General features: G+C 42.3%; 1 protein-coding gene and 1 long non-coding RNA gene across 7 annotated transcripts in view; one reads left to right on the forward strand and one right to left on the reverse strand.

Moving 5' to 3' along the window:
• The window catches only part of LOC144584198 (uncharacterized), a 465,271-nt gene extending 458,187 nt beyond the window's left edge, over nucleotides 1-7,084 (reverse strand). The window contains exon 1 of the long non-coding RNA XR_013538299.1: nucleotides 7,026-7,084. This is a non-coding gene — a long non-coding RNA (uncharacterized LOC144584198). The remainder of the gene's footprint in view (nucleotides 1-7,025) is intronic.
• ELMOD3 (ELMO domain containing 3) overlaps nucleotides 1-12,326 on the forward strand; it is a 42,396-nt gene that overhangs the window by 2,273 nt on the left and 27,797 nt on the right. For all 6 annotated transcript variants that reach the window (XR_013538297.1, XM_072979216.2, XM_072979219.2 and 3 more), the window contains 3 exons: nucleotides 936-1,013; nucleotides 4,754-4,823; nucleotides 8,929-8,994. Coding sequence is in view for 5 of the 6 variants with exons in the window: in XM_072979216.2 (XP_072835317.2) it covers nucleotides 936-1,013; nucleotides 4,754-4,823; nucleotides 8,929-8,994 (214 nt within the window). In the remaining variant the exon portion in view is untranslated. The remainder of the gene's footprint in view (nucleotides 1-935; nucleotides 1,014-4,753; nucleotides 4,824-8,928; nucleotides 8,995-12,326) is intronic.

Genomic DNA, 12,326 nt, shown 5'->3' on the forward strand with positions numbered 1-12,326 from the left:
CTCAGTTTCCCACAGGTATAGTTACAGAATAAAAATGAAGGCCTACTTTACAGAGCCTTTTAACGGCATTTTAATATAGTGTACATGAAGCAAAGAATTAGAGTGGCGCTGCGGGTTGAACCACTGAGCCACTGGCCTGTCAACTGAAAAATTGGCAGTTCGATGCCAATGAGCTCCCATTGCTTGTCCCCGTTCCTGTCAACCTAGCAGTTCAAAAGCGTGCAAATGGAAGTAGATGAATAGGTACCACCTCGGTGGGAAGGTCACAGCATTCTGTGTCTAGTTATGCCAGCCACGTGATCATAGAAAGCGTCTACAAACGCCGGCTCTTTGGTTTACAAATGGGGATGAGCACCGGCCCCCAGAGTCAAACACGACTGGACTTAATTGCCAACTACCAGCTCAGTTGGTTGATATTCCTACATTCCTTCTTCCTTCCTGTACTCTCATGAAAGATGAGGGAATCATGTCTCCTTTCATTTGTATGAATGATAACTTTCATCCACCCAGAAGTTCTTTCTCTCTTTCCTTGGCCTTCTTGTGTCTGGAGTCAGGTCGTGCTGCAGTTCTCTTATTCTAGTCCCACAAAGCTATATGATCAGGTAGTGATGTTCAGTATTGAATTGTATCCACAAAGCCTAAAGGATTGCTGCCTTTTCCTAAGGTCTGAAGAAGTGGACTTATCCACAAAAGATCACATAGAAATATAACAATTAGTCTTTAAGGTGCCACAATGTTTTTGTCTTCCTTATTTTTAAATTTTTTCTTCTGTTTTTATCTGATAATGCCTTCCATAATGGTCTCCATTCTAGTCAGCATTTGACAAAAGCTATTGAAAATGTGCTTTTGTGGTGTTCTCTGATCCTTCCTAGAAACCTTCAGGTCTTGGAGATGATAATTTACTCCCCAGTGACTGATTTCATTGTTTCCATTAGCGTATGAACCGATGTACCACAGAGGACTGCCAGCATGAACAGCAAGCCATTACTTATCCAGTGTATAAATCTGTGCACGTGAGTATTCTCGTTCCTCGTTTCTCGCCTTTCTGTGGTATGTTGTTGTTTATTAACGTTTGTTAAGACACCTTTTCAAGAAAAACTCTCAAGGCATAAGAAATTTAAATGCAACAAAATTAAAAGCAAAAGTAGAAACTATATACAGTAACAACAACAACAACATGCTATCAAGTTGGTTCTGATATCCACTATATAAATCTACACCTTGCCCCATGAATGGGCTGTGTGCCTTCAAGAGAGAACCATTGTCCTAGGCTAGGAAACTTGTGGTTTATTTTGTTCCTTGAGGATACTATTTAACATACAACATTAGTATTTTTTTTTTTATGTAAAATATTTTATAACTCACCCACCCAGCCTTTCCTCCCCTGGTCAGAGCAAAGTACAAAAAGTAGTTTGGGAAGGCTTAATATAATACAGAAGGTTTTTATTTAAAAAATAATAATAATCTTAAAACCAGGTTTTGATAAGCTGACTTAGAATGTCTGTTTTGTCAGAAAATGCAATGTCAGGTCCATTTCCTTGGGGTGGGTGTTCTGTGGCCAAGAGGAGGAGGCTCTCTCCTGGTGGTTGTATGGTCCAACAACCCTCCTTGGGGAAGAGGCTGCCCCGACTGTTTTAAAGCACAGGAAGGGTGATATTAGGAAAGATGCTCATACAGATGTTTGAGTCCCAAGCCAGGTAGGGCTTTGAAGGTAACCACCAGTACCTTGAATTAGACTTGGAAATGGTTGAGAAGCCAATGAAGCTTACAATTTTAAGTAATGTGGTTCTACCTGGCTGAATCAGTCACATTTCCTGGTCTGCATTGGGACTGGATCATTGAAGGCGTTGAGTCATCTCCCAAGGTAGCCCCCTTAAAATGCACAACAGTTATCAAATGAAGAACTCTCATAGTCTGTATCCTTGCAACCAGCTCAGGAATGCTTGTGAATCAGCTGAAGTGGAATGAAAAGTACTGCTACAAACCGAGATCATTATTTCAGCAGGTGACAACATTAGACTGAAGATACCCAGACTTCTGGCCCTGCTATTTCAGGAGAAATGTAGTCCCATCAAGGAAAGCCTGTATGCCCATTTCCCAAGCCAGACGCCTCTACCTTGTTTGAGTCACATGCTATGTTTTCCACAAGATGACAGCATGACTATTTTCAGAAATGAGACCTGCAACAAAATGTTGCTGTATAGTCCAGACCACTTGTTCCCAATTTTTTTTTTGACTTGTGACTCCCTTGATTTACTAGCTGCTGGCTGTGGCTCCCCAGTACAGTAGGAGTGCTATATCCATGGGATCAGTATCTACTGTTTGACTTACCTGCTGCCTGAAATTAAATTAAAAACCCTAGCCATATACCTTCCCAAGGTGTACTACCAGGAGTGGCCACTAGATGGAACCACATACTATGCTATACCCTTGTGGAGTGACTTCTATGATGGAAGCAGCTTCCAGAAAAAGGGAGAACCTGCATTTTTGCAGGGAGTGGGGAGGCAGGGGAGGCTCTCTTGTGAACAGGAGATCAGGAAACCCAGTCCTTTGGCAAGACTGGGCCAGGACCCCCTCTCTCCATGCACAGACTTTAGCTATTTAGTTAGTAGGTTTTATTATGTTTGTTATTTTATTATGTTTTATTACTCGTGTAAGCTGCCCTGAGTAGACTTTGTCTAGAGGGGTGGGGTATACGTTCAATAAAAGTAAAAAGTAAAGTAAAAGGACACCAGATAAACTGCAAATACCACATTTTCTGTGTATAAGACACCCCCATGTATAAGCAACCCCCCACTTTTCTAGCCCAAAATTAAGAAATCTAAGTGGGGCTTAGGAAGTGGAGGAGGAAAGCACAGATCAAAGTGCTGCAGGATCACTTTGATCCCTGCTTTCCCCCATCTTGCTAAGCCCACTTTGATCCACTAAGAAAGTGGAGGGGGAAGCAGGGATCAAAGTGCTTTGATCCCTCTTTCCCCCTCTGCTTGCAAAGTGGGCTTAGCAAAAAAAAAAAAAGAAAAAGCAGGGATCAAAGCAGTCCTGCAGCACTTTGATCCCTTTCCCACTCCTTGTATAAGATGACCCTCAATCTTTAGTCTAAAGATTTTAGACAAAAGTATCATACATGGAAAAATACGGTAAGTACAGTTGAGGAGGAGAAGGTAGGGGGAAACCGGAAGAGGATTCTGTGGTGCCCCTGGGTAGGATTCCCGGCGCTTCCCGGCGCCAAGGTGCACCCTTTGGGAAACATTGCTCCAGACCTTGATAGCAGCTCTGCCAGTGTTTGGGGGAAGGAAGAAAGGGTTAAAAAAAATCCCCTGTGCTATGCAGTGCTAGAGGGATCAGGTGTGGGGAGGGGTGGAATTGCTGGCTGTATAGTGGGATAGATGTGTGGAAGTAGTGGAGAGAGGAAGAAGCGACTTTTAGGTTTTCCTTCCTCCAGAAACATCACTATTTCATGCACAGTAAGGAGCCTATGTAACTTGGTAGCCACAGTTTGGAAAAGTTACTTTTTGGGATGACATCTCACAGAATCCTGTGGACAGAATAACCAGTGGGCCTGTTGGCTGGGTATTCTGTGTGTTGCAGTCCAGAGAGAAGGGACTCTTTCAAGCTTTGGCCTGAACATCAGAAATGAAGGTATTTGTAGTATATCAGTTCTGACTTCAGAAGCCTTTATAACTGTGTACTGCCTGATAATTGTGAGGAGCCTGTTACCTAAGCAACCTTTTTATTCTAATAATGTCTTGTCTTCAATTTATATTGCAGTCTTGAAGCAGGGGCTGCCATGCTACTTGTTTTTTGTAAGCTGTCCTGTAAGCATTTTGGCTAAAGAATAAGAGCTCAGTTCATTCAGCCTCCAGAACTCGGAGGTTCTGGAATCACTAGTCCAATCAATCAGTCAATCAGTCAGTCAGCCAGCCAATCAATCAAGTTGTTAACTAACTTTTCCAAGCTCTCTGTTCATAGAAAACATCCTTCTCCCAAACAAAATCTCATTATAATTTATGACTCTTGCACGTTCCTTCTGTAGGTACATTTCTACCAGGTCCCTCCCTTCATGTTCCTCTATTTCACTGAAACCCCTCCTTGTGATGCTATGTTTCGCTTTTTGAAAAACTCCTGATTCACAAAACTGCAAATGTATTCATACCTGGTTTCCTCCTGCATTTTACATGTCCCCATTTGGTCTTCTGACCAACAGACATTAGAGATCATAGGAATGGTATTACAGGCACGAGAACTAAGGCTTAAGAAGAGAGTGGCTTGGTTGAGCCCCACCTAGCAAGTGGAAGCCTTCTGGCTCACATTCCTTGCCACTGTCACACTCCTGTGTTCAATAGGCTGGAGAGCATTTGTAACCACATTGTATTAATCTGTACTGATGTCATATCCATAAGATGATTTGTATTCCCCCCTTAGCAATTTTTCAGTCTGATTTCAAAAGCCCTCTGGAATTGATCACTGGTGAAACACAAGCGGAGGGAGGGAAGGAAGAGAAAAGGGATGGCCTCTCCTATTTTTGTCTTGCCTTATTCGCTGACAGTGTATGGCCCTAACAGATCACTCCCAAAGGAATATGAACCTTGGTGGAGAAAGAGTTGCTTGCTTTGAGTTGAAGTTTGGGCCAGCGGTTCCATTGTCTAGCCGTCATATCAGCCTGGAGGCATTAGAGGCACATTCGCAAAAGTGACAAAACAATAGAGAACATTTACCCACAGCCTGGCATTCTGAGGACATTCCTCTCTTTCAGATTTCCGCCTTGAAGCAGAATGGACTCCTGCAGTCTCTGTCGGCGGCTCCTAATGGATGCAGGGAAGCAGGTAGGATTCCATTTAACTGAAGGCTACACTTTGAGTCTTCTTGGTTTTCTGATGAGGGAGGGTGTCAAGGAATTGTAGGTCATGTCCTGCTCGTTGGAGGGTCATTAAATAAATCAGTAATGCATTCTCTGTTCAGCCTGCTGAGAGCATTGTTCTCATTTTCCTGGGGAGCTTCTTCAGGTGGCAGACGGGGGGAGAGAAGGAAGGCCAGCTAGGCTTCCTCTCAGTGGAACAAAGCTCTCCTTTCTATATCTCTCTCTGCTCTTGCCGGGCGGATGGAAGCAGCCACCCAGTGTGTGTTTGTGGCTTCCCAAATATTTTTGGACAGTGGTGCCCATGAGTCATAGCCAGCTTGGCCAGTGGCGAGGGATCATGGGAGTTGCAGTCCAACAGTATTGGTGGGGGAGTATAAATAAATAGCAGAAGTATGTGTAGTCTGTCTCAGGGTGATGTAGGACAGTGGTTCTTAACCTTGGTTACTCAGGTGTTTTTGAACTGCAACTCCCAGAAACCCCAGCCAGCACAGCTGGTGGTGAAGGCTTCTGGGAGTTGCAGTCCAAAAACATCGGAATAACAAAGGTTAAGAACCTGTGATGTAGGAGACCTCAAGCCGAATTCTCATCTCACCATGAAACTCTGTGTGTGACTTCTGGCCAGTTCAGTCTCTCAGCCTGACCTGCTTCAGAGAGTCATTGTCCATGGAAAGGGAAGGAGAGAGAGAGAGAGAGAGAGTACTGTGTACAATGAACCTTGCAATGTAGCGTTAATAAATAATAAAAGTAACGAAGTAAATAATAAAAATGGTTCAGACCGATTTCTGTTCTGTAATGACAGCTTTCTGCCAATTTTGCCATGAAGTTTTGTTGGCCTCAAACATCTCAGTCATCACCGTAAGAGTCTGATTTCAGGTGAAAGCAAGGACCGGGTTAAATCAATTATTTTGTATTAAAGAATTAAACTGGCTACCCAAGTAGATTAATTGCTTATCTCCTTTCACTATTAGCAAAAGTAAGTATTTCAGAGAGTTACTAGAATGGTGGAACAGCCTTGACCGGCTGTTGCTCCTGGCTCAGGTAGCTAATCCTATCAGGCATAAAAGGGAAGTTGACATGGCTTCTGGCTGCTCTGTTGTCCCTGTGATGTAAGTGTCTTCCCAGGATCCTCTAATTAAATGTACTTTCCATAGTGTCCCCCCCACACATATGTAACCTACAAAGCTGATTCACCTGAGCTGCCATTGGGATTAGTAGCCACCCTCTGTGCTGAGAGCATCCTTCCCTGTTGAATAATTGCCAGGTCACTCTCAGTAGGAGAGGTTGCTCCTCTTGTCTTGTTCGATTTTCATCCTAGGTTGTTGTCATTGTTGTTGTCGTTTAGTCGTGTCCAACTCTTCATGACCCCATGGACCAGAGCATGCCAGGCCCTCCTGTCTTCCACTGCCTCCCGGAGTTTGGTCAAATTCATGTTGGTCCCTTCGATGACACTGTCCAACCATCTCGTCCTCTGTTGTGCCCTTCTCCTGTTGCCCTCACACTTTCCCCTCACACTTTCATCCTAGCTGGTTTCATGTTTTTGGTTAGGTGAAGGAGTATGTGAGAGATAGGGACCCTGTGTCCCTCCAGATGTTGCTGGAGTGATGATGGGAATGTAGTCTGATGGGAGTTGTAGTTTGACAACGTCTGAAGGGCCATGGATCCCTCTCCATTGCCGTCTGTGTAGATGTTATTTAATTATATGCCATCAAGTTGGGACCAAGTTATAGCAACCCTAGTGGGGCTTTCAGAGATGTTTAAGGAGTGGTTTTACCAGCTCCACACCACCAGTGAGCTTCCATGGCTGAGCAGGGACTTGAACCCTGGTCTCCAGAGCCCTAGTCCATAGCTCTATCCACTGCACCACACTGGGTGGCTGTCCATGTTACCTATGTTTCAATAGGCTGTCTCATAGCACAAAGTGATTCAGTGCTATTTCTGTACAAAGAAACTGTAGTTTAGAAAGGGAAAACACAGCCAGTAGATATTTTGGGAGATTCCACAAATATTAACATTTCCCATTTATGATTTTATCATTTACTCAGTATCTCAGCACAAACAGACCGACTTATATTTGACAGAAATGAAAATGAAATCGTTCCTCTTTTGTTGATGCAAAATGGTTTCTACCATGTCAGTACTTCACCTCTTGGTTAATATGTTCCCTAACTGTTTTTTTTTTTTTTTTTTTTTTTTTTTTTTTTTTTTTTTTTTTTTTTTTTTTGCTGGAGAGCATTCTGGCATATCAGAATCCAGGCATCTCTCAGCCTCAGCCTTTATTTTTTTTTTTTTTTTTACATTTGGCTGATTTCCCTGTGGTTTTTTAATACAGTAGTAAAATAGAGAGAGGGCATAACTGAACTAGAATCTTCAGCCTCGAATAAATAAAGCTGTCTACACTCAGAGTAGATAGCTTGCCCGAAAAGATAGTTAGAAAAGTTGTTCTATGTTTTCTCTCAAATGTTTTGCAGGGTGAGATGTTGAAAATGTTAGCTTGGAGTTGTTTATGGCTCCACAGATGTTGATGGCCAGCAGCTTTCCCTAGCCCTAGCCAAGACAGACGGCAGTGAGGAAAGACCCTGTGCCCCCAAGGCCCTTTTTGCAGCCCATGACTTCTCAGCTCTTCCCTGGAACCTTTCCCCATCCCCATCCCCCCCCCGCAAACCTGCAAGAGATGCAGCCCACCTATTAAGAAGGTTGCAACCCCCACTGCACTTAAATAGGTCCCCCAACATCCCAAAAATACAAATGTTTTAAACCAGAAATGGACTGCCAATCACTTCCAGTTTTGTTCTTTTGGGGGTTTAAGCACTTTTATAGTCTGTTTAGCCCCTTGGAGGATTTGGGGAGCAGAATATGACCCCCTGGAACAGCCAGAGCTGTGTATCCCTGACCACTTAGAGTTAGACAGTGGTGAGGAAGAATGGAAGCTCAAATCTGGCAACATTTGGAAGGAAACAATGGAATAGAAATCTACTTCGTCTTGAAAGTAGCTCACAGTAGTGATACTCCAGCAAGACTGTCTTCAGCATCAGTCCATCAACTCCTGTGGGGCAGGTGGTCTCAATTGGCCCTTTCCAACTGGAGTATCCTGATATTGCCTTTCACAGTTGCCCCCCCCGACCCCTTTTCTTTATATTTTTTAAATGTTCAGTTAACTTGATGTGTGAAAAAGACACACAGTCAATGAATAGTAAAACAACTGAGATTGTTGTTTTTGTTATCACTGACAATGCTGATTTCTGAATCTCCTGCAACTTGTGCTAAAATTCCTGTGTTTAAACATTCAGTTTGGCAGCCATGTTGGGCTCTGGTGGTCTTCCTTATTTCTTAAATGAGGACAACCTGGGCTTCTGAAGGAAATAAAGATACTCAATCAAATGGTATGACTGTGTGTGTTTTCTAGTTTATAGGTGTAGGGCTGGATTCTCCCAGCTTTCAGTCAGGCAGTGCTTAAACAGGAAACAGAACACCTTATTTGCAAGTATAGGACACCATAATAAGATATAATAATTTGATTGACCAACAGCATTCAGTTAGTTTTCTTGAACCTTTCCCTGAATGCTATATCCGAATGTTCTGTCTACATCACACGACCCTCTCAAAACAAATCATCTTCTCCTTTATTCTATACTCTCTCTCAGCAGTCTGACTCCCTGGCTCTAACTGCCTCTCTTTTCCTTAACTTTCCTTGAACAGCATTCTGAAGGCTGTAATAGGCTGAGCCAAAGAGAGGACAGAGATCCGCCTTGTCCCATTACAGTCCCACCTTTCTATTGCTTTGTATCATGAGAGTGCGCCGGGGTTCTAGAAAAATGCTTTGCAGCATACATCCATACTTTGTATGTGTAGGAGCAGGTGGAGAGGCCAATCAGGGTCTGGAAAAATTACATTTCAAGATTGGCTAGACTGGAGGGGGTCTGGGAATTGTAAACTGAAAAAGAAACTTTCCCCATCAACCAGAGAATGAGGTTTTGATTTGTTTTTTCTAAAGAAGAAAGTCAAGCAACTTGTTCTGGAAGTAATTTCACTGTTTACCATTAGCTGTTTCATTCTTCTCTCCTTCTCGGTAGGTGTTAATACGGAGGTTCTACGAGCCAGAGAAGAATGGGATGCAGTGGCAAGTGTCCATCCAGGAGGTATGGATGCAACTGCAAGGATACTCGCTTTGTGTTTGGGACCAACTTGAAGGACAGACAAGAAAAGGGAATATGGTGGATGCTTTTGAACATCTGGAAACATTTTTATGAATTGCTGCAGTGTCCAGAATCCAATTCCTCAAAGCGTAACAGAATGTTATGCTGTTGTAAATGTGCCAGGCAATCCCCCCCCCATTAGCAAGGATTGTGCAAGTCAATTGCTGATTAGTGGTGCGGTTCTTGTTTTGACCAGTTGTGCCATATGCTGTTGGAGGTGCTTCATGGATAGCACTTCCTCCTTGGTATAGCTGCATCAAATTATGCCCAACAGGATTCCAGCCATTTGGTGCTAAGTGTGTGGTTCAGTCTGCAAAATTTGACGTGATACACATATGCAGGGCTTGAAAAATGCACTCGTCCACTCATCTGTGACGAGTGAAAAATGCTGCTCGATGAGTCACAGCTCTCTCCCTCCCTGCCTCCTTCCCCTCTGCCTGTCTCTCTCTCTATCCCTGCAGTCCTCTCCTCCCCCCTCCCATTGCAAAAGGAAAACTGCCCTCTTGTGAGAAGAGAGTTTGAGTGGCTCATAGAGATATAGCTCTGCAGGAGAATGTAGAGTAGTCCCATGCTGGAAAATATGGAGATTCCCTGCTCCCAATTTCAATTAAATGAGGACATATCCTGGGGTGGGATGGAACCATGGCTCCTTAAGACGCCGGGTGCTTTTGCTTTTAGTTTTATTTTTGCTGGAGACATACAAAAGAAAGGCATTCAAAATACAAGCTTCATGACCCCACAGGCATGTAGATAATAAAGCAACCCAAGTCTGAGGGTATAAATCAGTGATTCCCAATCCCAATAAATAGCAAAGCTGACTGGTGAAACTTTTGACTGACTGGTGAGACATTCTAAAATTTTTCAAGCCCTGCACATATGTATGTGTCACTTCAATTGTTCTTTTGAAGAAAATTAAATAATTTTTTTGTTGAATCCATTGCATAGCATTGTTAAGAATAGAAAGATATGGTAAATAATGGAATGTGAAGAGGGGGAAAGTAAGTTTTTATGGTTTAAATGTTAAAAAATCAATTTTCTTGATTTAAACCAATTTAATTAAAATTATTGATTTCTATCCTGCTATGTGGGCTGTGCTAGCATGTACTGACTATGTTGTGTGTTTGTGTGAACTACATGCTTCATATTTATAGCACTATACCATGTCTTGCAAAAAGAAAGTCTATTAAGAGGATAAGCCTTAAGAATTACATTGGAATTACTGCTGCCTTGTATCATTTCCTGTTCCTTTGAATGAACAATGTTCAGTCTGCACTATGTTGGATTCATTGCTCATTGCATGAAAATGTGTTGGAGGCAGGTTCATTTGTCAAAGTGTGCTGTACGATTACATAGATCAAGTCTTTCTGGTGTAGTACAAACCATCCCAGTTTGATCTATGTTACTGAGTGCAGAAGACATGCATCACATTGTTGGCAACTGCTGGGAAACTTTCTGTTCTGATCTTGAATGGGTTGAAGGTAGTAAGTGTAAATAGGTCTTGCCATTAAAATGGCATCATGGGGATTTGAAAAATTACTGACTACTTAGCAAGAGAGCTTAAATATTCATGGGAATTCATCTTGCTTATTGGTGGAAGCTTGAAAACAGTGACAACTTGCTGGTCCAGCTTGAGCAGCATGATGGGTCTGTTGAAAGCATGGAGATTTCTGCTTTACATGTTAGAAATTTATTGGAAGATTCTAAGAGAACTTTAGCATTTAGGTCGACTTCTGCTTTTCATGAATAAAGGATTGCAGAGTTAAATGTGCTTTCCCTTTTTACTGCAGAATTAAAGATTGAGATGGAAGATCAAGGATTGCCACTTTAGTGAGATTGAGGCATGACTTTCCATGCAAATTTCTGTACTTTAAATAGGAGACCATGATCTGAAATTTCTCTGTGGCTGCGCTTAATTGTTATCCATCCATCCCACCCATCTAGTGCCAAGGGCACTACTCTGGGTGGCTAAAATTTAAAAACAAAGCCATAGCTACCCAACCCCACTCATGAAGCCTAAATGGTGAGATCCAGAAAATCATTTAAACTCCAACTATCCAAAGAAAAAGAAACCTGGATGTCAAATCAAAACAATAACCACTTGTAAGAGCCTTCACAGATTGGCATGTCTTAGTGGGAGCAGCCTCTCGGAGATAATTGATTATTTGCTAAACAGGGATAACTTATTTTTCTGACACAGGGTGAGAGAGTACTGTAATTCTCTTTCCTCCTCCTCAAAAATATGCTCTCCTTGCAGCCTGATCCTCTCCGTTTTTATTCTGTATTCACTCAGAAGTAAAAAGAGGACTTGTAGGTCGGACCAGAGGACTATTTAGTCTAGTTAGGTTTAGTGGTTCATCTTGGTATGAGCCATTTTGAGTCTCAATCCTGGGTAAAAGGTGAGGTATAAGCCATGATAATATTAATACAGTGGTGCCTCGCAAGACAAATGTAATCCGTTCCGCGAGAAGCGCTGTCTTGCGAAAAAATTGTCTTGCAAGGTTCCCTATGGGAGCAAGACAAATGAAATTTATTCGTCCTGCGAGGCATCGGTCTCGAGAAGAAAAAAAAACCCATCTTGCGAAGCATGGTCACAGAAGAAGCCGTCTTGCGAGGAGCCATACAGATAGGGAAAAACAATCGTCTTGCGGGTTTTTCGTCCTGTGAGGCATTCGTCTTGCGAGGCACCACTGTATTATTATTATTAATAATAATTAATTGTAATAATAAAAATAAATATATTGTATTAGAATCTTATCATTAGTTACGTGCTGTTGAGTCAGAACCGACTTATAGTGACCCTAATAGAGTTTTCACAGTAAGAAAGATATTTAAGGAACCGTTTTACCAGTTCCACATCCCCAGCGAGTTTTGATGGCCAAGCGAAGATTCGAAACCTGGTCTCCAGGGCCCTAATCTGTTACTTTGTCCACTATACCACACTACATGCCAGTTACAATATTATATATATTATAATAATTATATATGTAGTAGGACCTTCATATCGGTGGGAAATCGGTTCCAAGAATCAATCATTCTCCTCCCCATGCTAATTTCAGCAACTGGAGCTGTTCCTAAATCTTTGGTTGCTGATTTAAAACAATGGTCAATAGTTGCTAATTTGCTTCCTGAAAAATAAAACCTGTGATTTAGTAAACATATCATCTCCCTAAAAAAGTTCTTAGGACTTTGCTCCCAGCAGTGCAGGAAATAAGAAATGCAATGTAATATTGCTGCTGCAGTTTCCTACGACAGTTCCAGCAGCAAGATGGTAAGTT

The sequence above is a fragment of the Pogona vitticeps genome, chromosome 8 (assembly GCF_051106095.1).
Source record: "Pogona vitticeps strain Pit_001003342236 chromosome 8, PviZW2.1, whole genome shotgun sequence".
NCBI classification, from domain to species: Eukaryota; Metazoa; Chordata; class Lepidosauria; order Squamata; family Agamidae; genus Pogona; species Pogona vitticeps.